Source organism: Hypomesus nipponensis, chromosome 24, assembly GCF_054491055.1.
Source record: "Hypomesus nipponensis isolate SF chromosome 24, ASM5449105v1, whole genome shotgun sequence".
In the NCBI taxonomy this organism is placed as follows: domain Eukaryota; kingdom Metazoa; phylum Chordata; class Actinopteri; order Osmeriformes; family Osmeridae; genus Hypomesus; species Hypomesus nipponensis.
The window spans coordinates 6,327,768-6,348,780 of NC_140384.1; the positions used below are offsets into that span (position 1 = coordinate 6,327,768).

Consider the following 21,013-nt stretch of genomic DNA (forward strand, 5'->3'; position numbering starts at 1 on the left):
CTCAATAATATCTGTCCCCATCCGAACAAAATAAATCTTTAAAATCTAGTTCTAACCATGGCAACACCGACACGATGAGCGATCGGATACACACTTGTAAACTTCACAGGCCAACGCACCTTTTTGTGCATTTCCCTTTGTACAGAAGCATGTGCACAGTGTAAATCAGCATACATTCAGCTCTGTCGTGTAATAAATATATAGAGAAAAAAAAGCTGCTTGTCACATTCACAGGAAGGGAGAGCGGTACCTTGGTCCCTCCAGGTTACCTCTGAAGGAAGGGGGGAGGGGCGGGGGGGGGGGGGGGGGGGGCGAGGGGGGTCGGGGGGGGATCAGTTTGCTGGGGAGGTACCAGAGGTCAGACACAGGGAGGAGCCTGTCCTGTAGCTGCTGAGGCTGGACTTGCAGGAGTGCAGCACTGCTTTGAACAACAGCGGGAGCTGCTCCAGGGGAACGTTCACCAGCTTCCCTGAGAAAAACACAACCCCGCAGGATAGTGAGCGCAGAGACACAACAACATCACATCGCTGACGTACGACGGGAAGTGGGGGGTGGGGGCTCAAAACCTGGCGGGGCGCCCCGCGCGCGCGTCTGTACTTACCTGCAATGCAGCGGATCTCGGGCAGACACATCATGATCTCGGGGAAGCGTTTGGGCTGGTGGGGGTACTTGTGCTCGGTGTAGTCCTGGCACACGTACCAGTAGCGCTTGTTCAGCTGCTCCAGCTGGCTCACGTTGGTCAGCCCTCGAATATCTGCAACAGAAACGACAGCGTTTCGGTTTCATCTCACCCCGGTGGGACGATTCAAACGCAGTCCCGTGTCCAACGGGAGAGAGAGAGGGAGAGAGAGACAGACAGACAGAGAGACAGAGAGACAGAGACAGGGAGAGAGAGAGAGAGAGAGAGAGAGAGAGAGAGAGAGAGAGAGAGAGAGAGAGAGAGAGTGACTCCGTTGAGACGCGTGTGAAGCGGAGAGGGGACGTGCTGGCTGGGTTACCTTGGTTCAGGAAGTTGATGGCTTTCATGCAGGCGTACTCCTCGTTGCTGACCTTCAGCTGGTGGAACTTGCGGAACAGATATATCAACCTCTCCATCACCTCCATGCCATCTTCGCTAAACCTGGGATGGACACAAGGACTCATATATCGATGCTAACAAGCACATCCCATAATAACCAGGTCAGGTCTCCCAAATTCCCTCATAAGTCCTCGACACTGCCACTGCTCTGAATAGGATTTATAACACTTTACAATGATGCCTGTGTAAAAAAAAAGAGGAATAAATCATTTATGGCAAAGGAGAGATTATCTCCTTCTCCGAAGAAGGAGATTATCTTTGCTCCTCTGCTCTGCTCGCTTCACGTCCCTCCAACAGGAGTGTCCGGGCCTCAACTATTTAGCACTAGCCCCACAAATCACGCACCAGCACCTTCATGAGTTAACTGGAGCTAAATTGTTCAAAGCAACAAGATACGGCTGTAAATCGTCCCGAAAATGAGGGAAAAGGGTCAGATAATTGAAGTCTGATTTACACAGACACTAAACCCCTAATACACTATTTGAGTCAGCCTGGGACAGATGTGTATTTCATGATGGCCCAGACAGTGCTAGCCACAGCCCTGGTCAGTCCTCCCTTTCACAGACCGCATCCCTGGCATGCATCCAAAGACAATGAAAGCCAGTGTAATGGTAGGAATACCATCAAACCCTGTAGAGATACCGCATCCACCAAGTGGAAGAACACGCTCTGTTGCAGAGGGAAACACAACTCAGTGTAGGATAGGTTCCTTTCTATAAGAGCGATGTTCCAACCGGTGCTTTCTAAACCCTGGTCCTCGGGTCCCACTGTCCTGCATGTTCTAGATATTTCCCTCCTCAGACACACCTGATTCAAGCGGAGCGCACGTTGTGAAGCACTGCCTTAAACCTTACAGGTTTTTTTTTATCTCGAAGAAGTGAAGGTGAGTCAATCTTGCGGAGAAACCACAGATAGTTTGTCCTAAAGACAAATAACACGATTGAACTAGCTAACGCTAGGCTAACAAACCAAAACAGGAAGGCAGGGGCCTCTCAATGACCCCCTCTCCCTCCGTGGCGACTCACCCCTGCAGCTCGTCGTCGGAGGGTGTGTACTTGGCGGTGACGCCGGCCAGGTCTCCAAAAATCTGGGCGCTGTAGATGGTCAGGCAGGAGAGCAGGATGAGCTCCTGCCAGGTGGAGCTCAGCAGGCAGGTGTAGTCCTCGATGGACAGCTCGCAGAAGAACGGCAGCTTCTTGATCCAGGAGATCTGGCGGAAGAGAAGCTCGTCCGCCAGGCGACACAGCAGTGCAAACAGCTCCACCTGGGTCACTTTGTACCTGGGAGACGGGAGGCAGAGGGGGTGAACATCCGCTGGATGGATCCAACCGACGTTTTGCGCCTCCGCCACAAACGCGCCAAGCCGTAACGGGGGGGGGGGGGGCGAACTCACCCGTCCTCGATCAGCATGGGCGTGGCCAGGGGGGCGAGGTCCTCGGCCGCCACCAGCTGCAGCACCAGGGGGTGGGACTGGGGGTAGAGGCTACGGGGCTGGGGAGCCAGGAGGCCGGACTGGGCGGCGTAGCTGAAGAGGTGTGGGAGCAGCTGGTAGGGAGTGGACATGGAGGTGTTGATGTACTGGTCCCTGAGGGCCGCCGTGTACCCGTTGATCTCCACAGAGCGACTAGACGGGGCGACAGCAACGGTCGGGTCACTCGTGCGGTAAAGTACATTGACCAATAGGAAGACGCCACACACAAAAAAGAACCCTGGGCAGTCTGTTTGTGTTGAAAAGGATTCCATGGGGCACATTTCGAGTTACTGCGATTTGCTTGGAGCATGTTTCTACTTGAGTGCACACAAGGCCCGCACAAGTGCATTCCCATCGCAGTATTCCAGTCCACACACTGCTACTCAACGTTTTCTCACTCAGAAATATTCTTTCCATTCCACACCAACAACACCGCCAATGATGAAGCACCAATGTACTTATGTTGTTGTGTTCACCATGTAGACATTCAAACAGGTCAAAAACCAAATTCACTTAAATTAACCTTCGTAATAAAAGTCGATTGAGATAACATGTTTACTCCGAAGCCCGTACTGACACCCCATACAGACGACATTTAACCTTGGGGACTGCAGATTTGAGCTCGTCTCCACAGCACAAACAGCAGATGGGCGAGCTTCAATCTGCCGTTATCGCAGCCACCGAGTCTGAATAGCTAGCATTTTAGCATTCTTTTCTTTTAGCGTTAAATACCATAGCCAACACGGAGAAACATTGGAATTAGATGTCGTTGCTGTCAGGGCCCATTACCTCATAGACAGAGAGGAGCAGACAATGGGGACTGATTCAGATGGGGGGGGGGTCGATGAACTCACTTGGATGACAGAGTGGAGGCCGGGGACGGCTGGTTGCCCTCCGAGGCGCCGTTGCTAGGGGAGCTGTGGTCGCTGTCGCCGTTGGTGCCCCAGGTATGCTCTGGTAGACCGGCGTCCTCCTTGAACTCCTGTCCCGACATAATCCTCTCAATCTCCTCGTCCGTGATCTGTGTGAGACAGGGAGGGAGAGGGGGGAAGAAAGAGAAAAAAAGAAAGAGAAAGAAAGAGACATTAGAGGACTCACTGCCTCTACTCATTCCTATGATAACTTTCAATAACTTTATTCATCAGTTTAATATAATTATTCTGATTGACAGGGGTGAAAATGGGTTTTCTTAGAATAGCTGGATGAACAGACAAACAAGGACATGGGTACATCGACAACTGAGTGAAAGAGAAACAGACATGGGTGGTGGGCCAACACACACACACACACACACACACACACACACACACACACACACACACACACACTATACTGGCACATGAATAGACTCCAGTCTAATTAACCCCTGGCCAAGCTTTTCCCAAACCAGGGGCTATCTGACTTATAAGGAAGGTGCTGAATAAACCAGTGACCAGCAGGTTAATGGGACCAGTAGGTTCATGGGATTTATGACGACACCAGCTTCAGAGGACAAAAGAAAAGAAAACAAATTTACCTGCACAGGCCCGATGCTTTTATTTCTTCCACCTGGCATCCCATCTTCCCTGATTGCTGAAAAGGAAACGTAAGTACTGTTAGCGTTTGCAGAATGTTTAGAAATGGTGATGCCAATGTCCCTGAGATGGCAACCCTGGTGTTTCAACACCACCTCCTGGCTACAAACGAACGTGCTGGATGAGGCCAAACATCAGAACTGTGCCTACCGTCTCATTCCAGAGGAGGGCGCCACATATCTACGTAGCAAAGGGGTGAGTGTGTGTGAAACACTAGCTCATGTGAAATGTAAGTTCAGTACCTCCAGTTGCTACGTACAGGAACTTGCCCCTGATTCAACAGCACTTACTGGAGGTAGGCATAAACACACGTATCCTCTCAGAAGGGGGCGCCAAAGATCTACACCACTGACTGAGGTTCACCGAGTATGGAACTGACAATTCCGGTTTAACCGTGTTTCTGCCTCCTCACCTTTGCGGTTCATGCCCATCTGCAGACACTTGAGCAGGCGGCAGTACTGGCAGCGGTTGCGCTGCTTGCGCGACATCTCGCAGTTCTTGTCGCGGCTGCAGCGGTAGACGCGCTTGTTGCAGATGCTGCGCTTGAAGAAGCCCTTGCAGCCTTCGCAGGAGATGATGCCATAGTGCAGGCCTGTGGCGCGGTCTCCACAGATAAGGCAGGTACGCTGGTCAGCTGGGTCATCTGGGGACAAAGAACGGGCGGCCAGGGTCGAGTCAGGAGGACGCGGGAGCAAAATCACGACACGAATTGTGTCGGTCGTTTCCCCTTTCCAAGTCAGCTTGTCCCCGGAAGTGGATTAGATTAGACAAACGTGTCGGGTAACTGCGGCCATTTTGAAGGCCGTTTTATCAAAGTGAGAATAAAACCCAAACTATTTGAAAGGACTCCTAAGTTCAAACTGCTGCGATGTTGTGCGGGGGTTGGTGGGACCGAAAATAACCTGAACACAAACAATGAAGACGCCTTGAATGTATTATTCAGCAACTTTGGTGGGAGAGAAAGGACGGTCGACAATGGCAAAGGCCTTTCCAGTTGATTCGCTTACGGGCTCTCCTTTCTCCCAGAAGCACAGGGGCAGGATGACATTAGCTCCGGTGAGTGTCTGGGCCAACAGCACTTCAGCCACATCTCTGGTCTACAAAGAACCCCCCTCACCATGTGTTAGTGTTGTGTCTCTCAGCTGTAGTCCCTACCTGCTCTCTTAAAAAGGCCACGGGGCTGTGTTTCTGCTGAGCGTTTCACAATGTAAAGTTGTAAAAGACGGGGCTCGGTAAGGGCAGTAATTTGGACCACGTGTGGGGGGATATTCGGGGGGCTTTTGGTCGAGGGAGGGGCTCTCTGCAAGGAAGTCGTGGAACAGGATGTCCTAAATGACAGACGGGCAAAAATAGTGGGTTAAATGACACAGTGCTCTGAGTTTAAGGTTAACCCAGCAGCTTTACAACATGTGGTGGCCATGAGAGACCAGGCAGGACGTGGAGAACGAGGAGAAAGTGGGAGCAGAACCCTCGCTGTAAGGCCTGAAGCTTCACATGTCTATGTAAGTGATGCATAGCAGAGAGAGAGAGAGAGAGAGAGAGAGAGAGAGAGAGAGAGAGAGAGAGAGAGAGAGAGAGAGAGAGAGAGAGAGAGAGAGAGAGAGAGAGAGAGAGAGAGAGCGAGAGCGAGAGCGAGAGCGCGCGAGAGGGGGGGGGGGGTCTAAGAACATTATGCTTTAATTTATATGAACTCCTGACGTTTGTTCTAAGTAACTTTGCTAATCTTCACAGTAACCCCACAATCTGCAGACCAGTACACTTTTAAGCACACCAAACTCAAAAGGCAGTTTAAAATCTTAATCCCCACCTACCTCTAGGCTGTAATAAAAATCTCTATGTAGGCAGAGTATTACTGAGCACATAAACTCACCACTCTTTGCTATGTTGTGCACAGCATTACTGCTATCAAACCCCCGTTCACCAACACACACACACACCACAAAAACACCAATCAACTCTACTACGCACCACTCCCCCCCCCCCCCCCCATAAAAGCAGGAGGAACAGATGGGTTGTTGACGCCATGGTTACAGTGAATGGCCCGCCTCTGCAAAAAAAAACTCCAGATAGAATGTGGCCGTGCGCTGATGTGGATACAGCCTGAGCTACTCTCTTGGTTCAAACATCAGAGATAACACACACACACACCTTTGTGTGACCCAGCTTTCTAATCATGATATCAGTAAACCAGGTTGCCCAGCCAACCCAATTACAGAGATAGTAACACTATGTTGGTCTTCCCCTTTTTTGAGTCTTTCACCAACAAAGGAGGATTTTCTTTTTCTCCGAAAGCCTCATGCAGAATATAGCCATGACCCTCATGTCAAACTCATTCGTCTAGCCTCAAGCCTGGCCCTCACAGTAGCAAACCCAATGCTTTGGGTGGGATTCCACCAACACGCCTGGTTCAATCCTGTCTGCGAGGTCAACAGACGAGCCTGATAATCTGATTATCAGAAGCGCGTTGTGCAATACAACAAGCCTCCCCGCTACCTACACCTCACGTTGTCCTGACCTTTTACCTCTTTCGAGATTGCCCGGCGAAGCCCTGTCTGTAGGGGCTGTTGCAGTTTCCTGCCTACAAAGGAAATGTCTGCGCAGAGAGAATAACGGGGGAAACGATTCGTGACGTGATCCTGAAAAGGAAAACAACCCCAGAAATGACTCAACTCATCGCTTTATCTCTTTATCAATCGTATTGCTATTTGACGGATGCCTGGGTACAGACCCAGCCATGCTTTCACCTTTTTTTTATTTTAAAAGCAGAAGATTAACCAAAAGGGGAAAGGGGTGCGTCGCCGTGACAGGCAGCTGGTGAGCAGTCTTGAGTGGGAAAGGAGAGGCCCTATCTCCTCAGCTGTGCCCTAAGCCTGCCACAGAGAGAGAGAGAGAGAGAGAGAGCGAGAGAGAGAACGAGAGAGAGAGAGAGAGAGAGAGAGAGAGAGAGAGAGAGAGAGAGAGAGAGAGAGAGCGAGAGACAGATACAGAGAGAGAGAGAAAGAGAGAGAGAGAGGCTTCATTTACCAAAGCTAATTAGTGGGGGAGGAATGCATAGGATAAAGCCTCTACTGGATATAAGGAAGGGTGAATAGAAGACTTCTAAAGCCCACTGAGATTACCATTTAAATGCTATGGGGTTGGGAGCCTCTGGAGAGGAGGGGTAGCCACACTGTACAGAGGCAACGGGGTCGCAGGGCTCTCGCCTCCCCATTCAATTCCAACTATTTCTCTCGCGATTAACATTTTGACATCCTCCACACACCCAGGACGGCGGTCATCGAACCGACGTGATCGGGCAAAAAACATTCTCGGGCTACTTTTCAAAGTTAAGAATCCTGGACACGGTCGGAAGCAAAGACAGGGGGGTTGAGATTGAGACGCGTTACTACGCCGTCGAGTGAAATCCTGTCAGGTGTCGTATGAAAATGACAACGACGGGTTAATGTTCCGGATCTAATGAGTCAGTGGGAAGTGAGTGGAGCCAGGCTGATTAAAGGAGGCTCTTTAGGGGCCGAGGGAAAAGCCTGAGCATGACTGAGCGGAGGAGAGGATCAGGAGAGAAGCAGCTCGAGGTCAAAATCAAGAGATAAGCCTCCGAGTGGAAGAGAGACGCTAAGTCTGCGAGAAGGGAGGACCCAACCACCTATGGATCCATCTTAAACTGCTATCTTCCTTTGAGCACAGATAGCTGCGAGGGGGGTGGGGGTGGTCGACTGCCACAAAGCATGCACAAGATCACGTCAGTTAAACTATGGATCCTGTTTCCCACAAAAGGCCATTTGTCTACCTTCCTGAGCACATGTGGTGATTTAAAGAATGCATTAAAACCATATATTTCATTGACCATCCCATGTGAAATGCCCGACTTCCTTCAATGAGAAAAACACAATGACTGTCAGTTTCCTTAATTCACACCCGGCAGAGGCTTATTTGTTAAATTTATCACCCTCTCTTTCAAGTGCATGGCCACCATATAAACCGCCAGCTTCACACCTTTACACACTTGATCTCAATGTGTCACATCATACTCAGGCTCCCCTCCCCTCCTCTCCACCTCCCCCCCCCCCCCCCCCCCCCTCAACTGCAACGGCGGTCCAGTATCTGAAACTGGTTGGTTCCGTCTCCGGAACTGGTTCTGGTAAGGAAAACACCCCGCTCCCCCCCCCCCCCCTCCCCCAGCACTTCCTGGATCATGTGACAGGGGTGATAAATCCTAGTGACGGGACATGTGGGAGAGCTGTAAAATCAGGCTTTTGCTTCATCTTGAACTCCACCCTCTCTACAGCCGGGGTCTTGAGACCTCAACCCCTCCCTCACCCCTCACTCACCGCACCCTCACCCGGCCCTCCCCCCGGGCCCATTAAAGCTTGCATTGTTTCAAAGGGGTCAGACTGGGTTTCATTTCAAACTTTTAAACGCAACCAGGAAATGCAACTCAAGCATTTAAAAAAACCTGGGTCAATGGAGTTGACAAACACTGCTTCTGTTTCGACGTCATGGCCGTTGCAACATTCTTGACATTTTCCAAGCAATGTGAGCAAGATATACTTCTTTTCTATATACTTTCTATATACTTTTTTTTTTACTTTCAAGTCCACTGTTTTACGTTTAGACTAGTGTAGTAGTATAGAGTAGTATATTAAGGAGATGGTGCCGCAAATAAGATAGCATGTTGCTCTTTCTGTCAATTTGTTTGTGAATAGCCTCTATCTTTTGTTTAAACACAGTGTTTTTTCTTCTTCGTGTCCCTGAAAGCAGAGAATCATGCAAAAATCTTCCCTTTGTCCAATCCCCTGTCACACAAAGGTTGGCGTATAGATTGAAGCAGCCTTTGAGGGTGTGACAGAGGGACAAGGCTACTGAAGGGAATTTTACTCAAGGAGGTTTTGTCTTGTGTTTCCATCACAATCATGCCCAGCTGAGAGAGAGCGGGGGTAGCATGAATCTGCTGTACTTTTCCGTTGCAAACACCCTCCCTCCCCCTCCTCCCTCCCTCCCTCCTTCCCTCACTCTCTCCCTATTTCTTTATCTGTGTTCCTTGCTCCTCTACCTGAGGCTAGCCTTCATTTTCTCTCTATAGTGTGCCGCATGCATGTTCACAAAAAGCCCTGGCCTCTGTGTGTTGGAAGCTAATGGATGGTGAAGTCCACCACAGGACCTCCACTCCCACACACAGCCGCCATGCTGTTTAGACTCCTTCTTACTATGGGGTTATGTTAATCTTTTAACCTCCATAAAGTTGTAGATTTCCTCCATAGTCATCACAATGGTAGCCTGTTGACACTGCTGACTGGATGAAACATAGTCTCTGGGTTGTGTACTGAGATCTGAACAGGGATTACAGGCTGGGTCATTAGCATTGGGTAATTACACTAGCCAACACCAGTGTTAATATTATGCAAATGAACGCTGTATTAAGCAGGACGGTGTTAGACTGATGGGAATCAGCAAGTTGTCACATCAGTTCAATTGTTTATTTTACAACCTTGCTATTTAACATCTTTCTAATGTTGTTACATTGAGAAATGTACAACTATTTGGTAAAAAAAAAAAAAAAGGTAGAGAAAAACAATCCACCACAAAAGTATTGTGTTCAGAATGACTAAACTCACTAATTGCTTTGTACACTGCCTCTTAGCTGTCATTTTAAAATAGTGAATTCTTCGGAGAATACCATTGATTTTCCTGATGTATACATCTAAGGCTACATTTTAACAGGTCTTTGATCTTAATATTGGAATTTCATCAATCTCTATTGACATTTCAGGGTGTTTCTCTTCTGTTAAGCCTCTAGGTAAATCAGCTGTCCTCACTACAGCTGGGAAGGAGGCAGATTAGGTTTGCTCATTCACATATCTGTAGAAAAACTACCCCCAGTCTGGACGATCATTATTTTAAAGCAAAACAGTGTATTAAGGGGACTATGTTCTTGTTTTTGCGTAAAGAAAAATGTATTAAATCCCAGGTCAAAGCTTTAGCCAACACAAATGTTCATCCACCAAAGCAATCTATTTTCAAACATAAGCATACTGGCAAAATGCCAATGAAGCAGTTTGATACTCGGCTAGTTAATGTCAAGCTTAAACAGTCAGCACAACCTGATATGAACCACATGGTGGATTTTAACAACACGGCCGCTTGTAATAGTGGGCCATATAAAAGCCCTGTTAAATGAATGTGAGTTTTCCTCTGAATCAGAGGGGGCTCTCCCAGAACTGCGCTCACACAGGTTCCAACTGTCCCTTAGGGCCTCGCTCTTCCTGCTGCTCTTCCTGCAACGCTGTAAAAAGACAGAAACAAGCCCTCGACATTCTATTCGACCTGAATTTTCTGAGAGAACATTTGGGAGTATTGCGTGAGATTCTCCGCTCTCTTAAATAATGATCATCTTGCCTGTTGAACAATGTGACGAATGTTCCGTCACACCGTCTAATCAAGTCGTTTTTCGGGATAAAGATTTTTCGATAACGATGTGCAAACGTAACTGACATCTCCTCTATGTGTCTGATCAAACAGTGACTCAGGACAACCATTAACCTGAAGCAACACTGTCCAAACCCAGGAGCTGATTGCATCATCCTTTGTTCATAAGGGGTATCAGATGGTGTTTGTGTGTGTTAGATTCAAAGTGTTGAGTCTGTTTGCTGGGGGATGGGTGTAGTAGGCAGTTGAAACAACACTTCCCTAGAAAACAAAGGTCGGGAAACGTCATGGACTTCATGGTTTGGTCTGTGAAGGACATCAGGGGCTCTTTTTTGTTTCTGCAAAATCAGTGATAATAAGGAAGGCTTTGGCGTTGGCTATTTATAGCTTGCATTTCAGAGTGCCCTGGTCCCTGACCTCCCCCGTTATTGATCTTCACATAGCTTCTATCCCCCTACCCCCGCATCACACACACACACACAGTGGAGAAGAGAGAGGAATTTCTGTTCAAAGAAGACCTTGTAATAAGTGACGTGGTGCGCTGAGCGACAAGCAGAGAGAGGCAGCCCTGGTCGCCCTTACATGATGAAAGACAGAGTTGAATTAACCCTTTCTCGGCTTGAGCAGGAACACCCTGGAATACTCTGGTTGTTTACCGGGGATTAGAACGGGGGAGGGGCTCTCCCAGTGCAGTGTGCTTCCTTCACATACACTAACCACTCTTAACAGTTGCCAGAGAGACATTTTCTGTTTTCACTGTCGCTGGCTTCGCCCCGCATATTTTAAGGTAAAAACTAATTATCGACTCGACCCCTTGAAGATAGGCCCGGCGTTGCAAGGGAAAAAGACAGGTTGAAATAATGTATGTGACTCAAACCATTTGAGGTTTGGCACGAAGAATAAAATTTTTTTTAAAAAACCTTGCTCCTGAATAATGAAAACATCACAGGCCCAAAACCTCCCAGATCCAAAATAGATGTAAGAACCCAACCGTTCCACGCTACCACACTGTGACATGCGTAACTAAACTGATTCCAAGCACACAAAAGATCACCCAATCCTCAGAATGAGGAACACACAACTTGAGGGAAGACTTGTTAATTCCTTCGATCACCAAACGATTGAATTATTTATGCCACTAAATGATTAGTCACTGTATGAACCCTGCAGCGGCATGTCCATATTCTGACAAGCGGCAGTAGCCATGGAGATCTTTCTGTTGGACCTTGTTGTCTTCTGTTTCAGCTTTAACCCTGGGTGTGGAGATAGTGTTGCTCCTATCTAGGCCCAGTAGAGTTAACACTGCCCAGTAGACTAATCCTAACATCATATAAACATTGCTGACGGTGTACAAAGCCTTTTTCCAGATGGTCCACTGAGGCACATACCAGAGATCAATACGTTTGGGACAACACTCAAGAGATGTAGGGCAACACGGAGCTATCTATACAGATATCTATAGAGCCATCGACACCACAACTGCACTTTCACAAAAACCTTCACCAGCAAATACACAAATATACACTTTAGGATAATACTGACTCTGTAATTGGGTATGTTTAATTCTGGGTGCTGTAGTTGATATGAGATACTGGTGTACAACATGAGCAATTTGCAGAATCCTCTAAAACATGCCAATCATTTTATTCATTCCCATTGCAGAATCAACTTGGGGGGAAATATTTCACGACTAGTAAAATAACAAGGTTGAACCATTATAACTGAATATAAAACTAAGATCCCAATGATCTTATTCCAAGTAAATATCCACAATCAAAATGTAGAACGGTGAAAATGTAAATCAAGAATGTATATTCGCTTCCTTAGACAACACAACAGGGCTCTCTCATTTACACATAATTAGGCTTAGTTAAAGTATGGGGGCCATTAAGCCAATAGACCCAACCCCTTTCACTCTCCCATCCTCCCTTACCTTCCCATGGTTCCATTTCATGCTTCTTCCAGTTTGCCTGCTCTCCATTCAAGCAATGGATATCGTTAAAGAAAACCCATAGGACAAGGCAGCCACAGGCTCATGATCTCTCTGTCTCTCTCTCTCTCTCCTGATACAACCGCCTCCCTGGACAGCCTGTGTCTATCTGCACGTAGGCTAAGCTAGAACTACTGGTCACTTTACAGCCCGGTCACATGACCACAGAGTTCATGCCCTAGGGTCACTGCTTGGCTTAAGGTCCAATGACGGCAAGGGGTTATTTGGGTGGAACTGATAGCCCTATTTTCTCTGTATTGGAACAATGCTCCCTGGACCCAAATTGGCCTCCCCTCCTTCACCCTGCCTCTGGCACTTTCTGGAAGAGGACCAAAGTGCATGTCCAAACATAAACACAGGTTTAGACTGACAAAACACACTGACATTAACTAATTGAGTGACTCAGTCAGTGGACACATCAAGAATTAACCAACCCAAGGCAGGAATCTAAGGAATGTATGACTCCAAATACAGTCAATTCGAAGAAAAAAAATAATTAGTAAAACTAAATCAGCCATTTTGACTTTATGGAAAAACCCTAGTAATTTTCTGACAAAATACAGTCTTGTCTTACCATCCAGTGGAGTTTCTTCCTTCATTCCTTTCAGAGGGTTCTTTAGGTAGCCATGTTGAAAGTCCAGTGTTGCCTTAGTGGACTTTACATTGTCTGCTGTACTGGAGATCCAGTAACACTACACTATCCTAATACACTCGACCCTCTTCCCCAAGGGACCACACCACTACTAGACTCACTAGTCCTGTCCAGCCAGGTCCCTCCTAGTCCACCCTCCAGGGCTCCACCCTACTCACACCACTTGTTCACTCTCTCACCGCCCCCAGCCTCCAATTCACCTCCAACCCCCCCTCCCCGATTTGAATGCTAATGACACACCCTAGTAAGTCACACATAAGAGGCTTTTCACATTCAAATGCCACTGGCGAGTTAGAGAGGTACAGGTGGAATAAACTGAGACAGGAGGAATCACGATTGTGTACGAGTGTTTCTGATGAGCACGATCGAGTCCCACTCTGATGGGTTGGCATTACCAGCGAACGCGCTCGTGGCAATACTGCCGTGACCAAACTGTGGTGCCCAAATCCACAAGTCTCATAGTTTTCCTAGATTACTGGACACTAAAACCCTAGTCTTAAGAGTCTCGAACCATATGCCATGGTGTCAAAGGCAAGGTCTAGGATAGGCCATGCTTAGGCTTTTAATCTCCAGTCTGCGCGCAGCGCTCGGTACAAACGCTCACGCTTCATAACAGCTTGCCTTGCCTGGATGAAAAATTACATTATTTCCCACTTAGCTAATCATGCAAACTGTTACCTTCTCTGTAATTCCTCCAGTCCTTCTAAAAAATGATCTGACTAGTAATACAGTACTACAATTACAGTGAAACCCATTTAATTCCATCTTCATCAGATTTTCCCTGTGTTGGCGCTTTGGGTCTGAAAGGCATAACCTCATGTCGTCAATGCTAATAGGAAATCTAATAGGAAGGGGGGGGGCATGGGAACCGACCATGAGTCACCCTTGACCTTAGCACCTTTTCCCCCCTTTGCACACGCCGCCGAAAAACAAAAGCATAATCAGCCATGTTGCCTTTAACCTTGAAGTCGGTGGAAAACGGGACGATGGCGAGAGCTGATTGGTTGTCGCTGCGGCATGACGAGGGATGTCATTCCGGGTGCTGTGGAAGGCTCCCTCTCGGCAGAGGTCAGGTAGAGGCTATATTTCAACGTCTCATGGAGGGCTCCAGGCTTGTTAGAAACGCGTACTGGTCTTCTCAAACTGCCTCTGGTTTAAGCAGTTCCAGTCGGTGGTGATAGTGGAGATATATGACCCAGGCTCTCCGCCCAAAAAGGACACAAGAGGGACTCAGATGCCTCTTGAAATCCATGGGAAGCATCTAACTTTGTTTGTTTTTTCGCAACACTCTGAATTTTCCAACACCGTCAGGAAAAATGTATGAAAAAAAAAAAAATGTCACGACACCATTTTGTGACCTTACTCCAACACTGACCCCAAGACAAACTAGTACACAAAGGCTGGGAAAACAATGGCGATCATGTTAAAGTTGTTGGCTGTAATGCAAATTTGATCTATTGTCAATTTGAGAGAGCTTTTTGTGTGTTGTTTTTGCATTTCCCTAAACATTACAAAGGGGAGTCTTTTGTTCACCCCCCCTTCCTTCACACACACACACACACACACACACACATACCCACCCCCACACACACACAGCCTTCCAGTGTAGGATGCCTCTGAGGCAATGAAAAGCCTGTATGACCGGAACAGTCAACCACACTTGTTTTTCTTAATCTCTTGTATCTCTCTATCTATCTCTCACTCCCTCACATAGACACACACACACACACACACACACACACTCGACACATACCAAAATACACATATTAAACCCTCAGCAAAAACATGTTTTAGTTCAAACAAAGGCCCTCAACTCCAATCAATAAAGGCAAAAAACTGATCCACTTCCACAAATAGAAAAAAACCTGAAGCATATCAAAGCAGTGTCTTACAACAGAACGATGACAATGATACAATGATAGCCCCAGAGACAGATAATGGGTGTCAAGCCAAGTCTGACCCCAGTGGAGTCACGTCCACCATAAAGATTAGATTTACAACAAACCAGATTACATTCCCAAGATGCATTTTGTTTTTGGCCGCCAATTGATCAATCAGGTTGAACCCCCCCCCCCCCCCCCTTCTCCTCCTCCTCCCTTCATGTCCTTTTTTACCTCAGAGGGCAAATAAAACTCCAGTGAGCTGCCCAGTGTCCTGTTAATGAGCACTATCCCCTCCGCTCTCTCTGAGCATCTTCACTGTTCATTCATCATCCGCTTAGCTGACACACTAATGACAACCTGATGGGTTTTCTGTTTGTGTTTGTGCGTAGGTTTGCGTTTGTGTGCATGCGTTTGTGTGTTGACTCCATTTGGTGCAAGTTATATATCTCATTTCAACTGCTGTCGTGAGCTACACAAACATCCGGCAGGATCCATCTGGTTGTTAGTCAGAAATGGTCAAAGTTTAGGTGGGCCAAACTCGCTAATTATTCATCACTGTAATTCTATCCGACGCAGGTAACGCTAAAAGGGGCTTTAGGTAAGTGATGGATCAAATTCATTTATTTAAGCAATTATTTTCATGTACGTTGCTGCTCCCACTGTAAATGTATATATATATATACTTAGTAAATTGATATTATTATAAGTGTTCATTTTAAATTCTGGAGAATATTATTAATAGGTGTCAGTGAAAAGGCCTCAGCCATAGTGATTTAATAATGTGATACATGTATACTGGTTTTGTTGCCATTTCTATGCTGTGATCTTTTCACTGCAGTTAACTGAATTCAACACATGGGGCGCCTAGTCATCAGTGTGGCAGTTGAGGTTAAGAGGGTTTGCCACCAGGGGGAAGCAACATCCAAACTTGTGAAGCTCGCAACGTTTTTTTCCAGAGACTGAAAGGCAGATAACTCCAACATGAACCAACTTGCTCTTTCCCAAACCCAGACACTACTGAAGCACAGTTCCATAAATCTCCTACAAAACAGCCCAGCCGAGAAGAGAGATATTTGATGATGGGGTATTAAAATCAACTCCAAAGAAACAATGTTTAAGGTGTTAATCCGGGATTTACCGCGAAAACCTGGGATCAAACGATACACACTGGCAGTGTTTCACAGGGGACGATAGTTGTGTTCATGTGGAAATATGGATTTATATTCACCTCACTCTTAGATAAGCCGTATGTTAACAAAGCCTTGTTTTATCAACTGAAAGAAGCGCTATTATCTGTCCTTTTAGGATGAATTCATTAGGATTTCTACAAGAGTTCACTAGGATCTATATGGTGTAAAAATGGGTTGCGCCCAAACTCAAAGCAAGCATCTGGGCCGTTTGGTTTTTAGACATGAGAGTGTGTGTGTGCGTTTGTGTGTGTGCGTTTGCGCTCTTGTGTGTGTTAAAAGATGAGACAGTGAGACTGTTTTCCTCTCTGAGCCCTGGTCATAATGACAGGTTTGTGTGACAGCAGGGTGCAGCACTCTGTCTCCTACTCCTCCCTCAGAGCGAGAGCTGCAGCAGGCAGATCGGGGGGTCGGAGCCGGCCAAATTACAGTGGGATCCTCCCTGGCTTCCATGGCCTTGTTCACCCTCCTGCGCTCCCTCGCTTTCTCTCCTTCCCCCCCCTCTCCTCTCGTTAGGCCATCCGTCCGTTAAATGTCCCTCTTTCTGCCCGCTCCGTGTTCCATTTCAGGCCCTAACATTGCCCCGGGTTGGCCACGGGACGACCGTGTTCACCCCTTCCCAGAATGTTCCGACTGAACCCTGCCCGAGGAACAGATCAGAGGAATCCCCTCGAAGGCTCAATTTTCACTGTCACATCACACGCCGCACGTACAGCGATTCTGGATTGGAGTGATAACCCTGTGATGAAAAAGGCAAGAAAGATTGCCTCAAGAGAATCAAAGGCCATATACCTCTTTTAATCCTTCATTTCAGTCCAACCAGGGTGAGTTCCTGACTTGGGTGTCGTCTTGATAGCACCTATACAATATACATAATACCCCGTATAGAGGAGAAAACGGCTGAGATCCCTACATATCTTCTTCCTTCCCCCACACAGCTCATCCCGCCTTCCATATCTTACTCATCCCTGCTTTGTCCCTATCGAGCTCATCCCCTGTCTCCCTGTCTCCCTTGCCCAACCTCCCCCCTGCTCTCCCCTTTCCCTACCCCCTCGGCAACCCTCGCCAACCCCCTCTATCTCTTCCCGCACCCCTCCTCCCCTCCCCTCCCCTCTCATCCTCTCTCCCTCTCCTCCTTTTTTCGTCCAGCCCTCCTCTACTTGCTCCAGAACTGTCAGATGGCATTAGTTCCTTTCACGCTCATCGCCTGTAGGAATAACAGCCGTGAACCTTGCCGAACAGCACCATTCTCCTGCTCCAGTTAGCTCTCCGCTCTGCTCAGGCTGTCGTGCAAATACCAACATTATTCATATTGTGGCCGTTACTTACACAACATGCCCCGGTAAAGGGCAAAGTTAAGAAGACACAATCGGAAGAAGAGAAGGTCAGCGGGGGGGTGATTTTGAAGACACTATCTGTTGTGTAATCAGCTCTTGTATCTCGATTATCAGAGGCCTAACTGTAGCGCCCAGCTCTGATTTTAAGGAGTGTTCTCATTTATGAAGCTAACAATAGCTTTGGGGACAAGCTAATCCTCCATGTTTGGCGTAGCACTTCTTATCACTGTGAACATTCCTGCCCCGGGGGGGTGAAGCTGAGGTGCGATTTGAACAGCTCCCCGTGACCAGCCGAGGAGCGCAGTGCCCGTACGACGACGGGATATCGGTTCCCGCAGTCCGAAGAACACGGGAGCGAGAGTGGAAACGTCGAAGAGTTGTTCCGGAACTCTTCGACACTTCCACAGGGTCGTAGCTGAAGCAGGGTCATAATTACACACCATAGGGAGGATCCAAACGACGCTCAGTGTAATTACCAGTTTGACAACCAATTCCAGATACACAAGTATATAATCATAAATATGAGTATAGTATAATTTCTCATCAGTCACTGGTTCTCAAGCCTGCAGTGGAAGGCTTAGGCTAATAATCATAGCAGACTAATCCCGGCTAGGATGAAGCCACGCTGGCCCGCTAATCACAGGAGTGATAACCATGCATCATCCAATCACAGTCAGAAATGAGCAATATGTTTCATGTGACGGCGAGATGGGGAGATGGCACGATGGAGCGGAGGGCTGCGCGGGCTCGCTATCGCAGCCGGTATCTCCGTTTGGGCTCCCAGTTGGCCTTTCCTTAAGCGAGTGTCACGGTAATTCCGGCGTGTTAGTACAGTATGTATAAGCCTGCGCATATTAAGTGAGAGGGGGCGGGCGGGCGAGCTCCGGTGTGACTGTGAGCCCCGTGGAGCCCTGTGATTTAGCTTTGAAATGACAGACCTGCCTCTCATTGGGCCACGGGTAGAGAGCTAATGACATGCTGCGCAGGCTAACGTGACTATTAGCCCACTCCACTGCAGAAGGAACTGACAGAAACACAATTCTGTCATTACACCCTATGGAGACCTCTAATCAAAGGGAGTGGGAGAGGGGGGGGGTTTTGAGGATTGGCTGGTCTGACTGGTTTGAGCACCCCCCCCCCCCCCCCCCGCCCGCCCGCCCTCTACCGCGCGTTGGGCAGGAAGCGGTGATGCAGGCACACCCCTCGCCCTGTTTACCCCCCCCCCCCCCGAGAGCAGGTCGACGCAGGCATCCCAGGCACATTCCTCTTTTGCGCGCGAGCCAGGAATGCGAGGGGACGCCACGTTTGCCATCATCCCCAGGTCCCGGATCACCGCGATAATCACACACCGCCATCTTCACGAGCCGCATACCGAGCCGTCTGAAGGGAGGGGAGGGAGACCCACAGACCTGGGACAGACACCTGGCCGGGTCTAACCCAGCTCGGTCCACACTGAGGTCGTGGTTGAACAGGAAAAGGTCTGCAGGATCATGTTGACAGACAAAAACCACGAGAGCAGTAAACAAGAGACACATGTTCATGTTAGTCACCCCGATTACTCTCATTGTTTCCATCTGGAATAAAAAGAAGAAAAAAATAAAAGATACTTTTGCAATAACATTCCAGACGCATTCGACAACACAAATTCAGAGCGCAGATTGGCGACTTGGTTCCTCGTGTTCATTTAGCGAGGCGTTAAAAGGCTCTCTCCATCCCCAGTTCACTGGTCGGCGTTGCCATGCCGAACACTTGGTCATACGAGTCGGGGCATGTTGGGCCTCTGAGTCCAGGTATGCGTGCACTCATAACACACAGGCCTGCTACCCGTCCTAATACTGTACAACCACAAGTACTGCAGAGCAAATGTTTAAACAGGTATATTTACACCACTGGACCATCCTACACAAATAATATGATTTATCCCGATCATAACATGTCTCAGAGCTGAAGAATACAGGGGCATTAAACGCTTGTACACTGCAAAACAGTATGTTTATGGAAAAACTATAAACAAGGTCAAAACAACCCTGTGTCTATAATAACCAAGTATGAACTATATGGACGTTAATCAGGGGTATAAAGGGGCAGTGTGCATACATATCAATAATTTGGAGTCACAGTGACCTGGCTTATGAATTCCGCTTGACCACGTAAATCATTAGCGCCATCTAAAAGGCCCCCCACCCTCCCCACAACCTCCACCCCTCCCCCTCCCCCCACCCTCCTCCCCCGCCACCACCGTCAGCAGTCAAGAGAAGCACTACTGACAGCCTTGCACTGACCACAGAGAGAGAGTCAGCCTTACTGGGCACAAATAGTGACATCACCGGAACGCAGCAAAAACAAACGAGGCCACAGCTGCTCAGCTCTGTAGGCTACGAATTAGACTCAATGTGTCACGAGGCATCAGATCAGGCAGAGGACTATGGAGATGAGCACGGGAGCCCCTCTCCACTGGACTGGGTCCTCGTTTTCTCTGTCCGTGTCACTTCATGCTTGTTGGGTTTGTTCAGCTTTCTCCCCTCAGTGAGAGACACTGATTTTATGCTAATCTGCACAAGACGCGGGTGAGGGGGGGGGGGGGGATAAGGGGACGGAGGAAGTATTGAGTGGAATGGATGAATTATGGAAGCGGCTGAATTATAAATGGCCCTGTTCACCCAGACGAGAGGAGGATGAGGGGGGGATGATGACGGAAGTAGAGCGAGTTGGGACACAAGAGATCTGCCACATATAAATTATACCTAAGTTACCACATCTATTTCCATTTATCACAGCATCAATTCATTATTATAAGGACCCCTTTTTGGATTGTTAGCATTTCTAGTCAGTAGCTCCTAGTCCGTACCAGCTAAATAGCCTTTCCATGTGAAATTCCCAAAGGTTCAATTTCAGGAAAATAACGACACCAGGATTTCAGACACGCAACACTTTGTAAAAACTTCTACGGTTCAGAAACGGCCCTCGTGCCGTAAACTCTCCCTTCCCTCTCATATGCGCAGACAAAGGCTCCTGAACTCAGAGTGAAAGAATATGTACAAAAGTCAAGAGGATCAGGGGGAGTACAAGGTTCGAGAGAGACAGGGAGGGACTTGAGGAAAGGGAAAAAAAGGGGGGGGGGGGTTGGTGTGGTGAGAATAGGGAGTGTCCCCCCCAAAGACATGTTTCTTAGACCCTCACTTAGTGACTAGAGGACTAAAAATACCCCCCTCATGTTCAGAAGACTGGCTTTCCCAAACCAGCTCAATAATTCACAAGCAACACAGGGGGCAGGATTTCAGTAACCCAGCAGAGTACTGTACAATCGCAAAGAGAGACTGCAAACCCAGCACATTGTGGCCAAAAGGATCATTACTGCCAGAAGAAAGAAAAATAACTGGGCAATCCTCCTCTTCCTGGGCCTCTAAACTCCACCACA

The 21,013-nt window shown here is 48.0% G+C and overlaps 1 protein-coding gene across 3 annotated transcripts in view; it reads right to left on the reverse strand.

Annotated features, from left to right (window-relative positions):
• Window positions 1-321: 321 nt before the first annotated feature.
• The window catches only part of nr6a1a (nuclear receptor subfamily 6, group A, member 1a), a 45,798-nt gene continuing 25,106 nt past the window's right edge, over window positions 322-21,013 (reverse strand). Inside the window, exons 1-9 of one of the 3 annotated variants that reach the window (XM_084690539.1) lie at window positions 12,480-12,632; window positions 4,536-4,766; window positions 4,066-4,121; window positions 3,404-3,570; window positions 2,472-2,702; window positions 2,104-2,358; window positions 999-1,120; window positions 602-754; window positions 322-469 (exon numbers count right to left, since the gene is read on the reverse strand). In XM_084690539.1, coding sequence (XP_084546665.1) covers window positions 333-469; window positions 602-754; window positions 999-1,120; window positions 2,104-2,358; window positions 2,472-2,702; window positions 3,404-3,570; window positions 4,066-4,121; window positions 4,536-4,766; window positions 12,480-12,495 — 1,368 coding nt within the window. In that variant the 5' untranslated portion in view covers window positions 12,496-12,632 and the 3' untranslated portion in view covers window positions 322-332. Of the gene's footprint in view, window positions 755-998; window positions 1,121-2,103; window positions 2,359-2,471; window positions 2,703-3,403; window positions 3,571-4,065; window positions 4,122-4,535; window positions 4,767-12,479; window positions 12,633-21,013 lie in introns of those variants that run through there. The other 2 variants (XM_084690538.1, XM_084690537.1) reach the window with 2 other exon arrangements.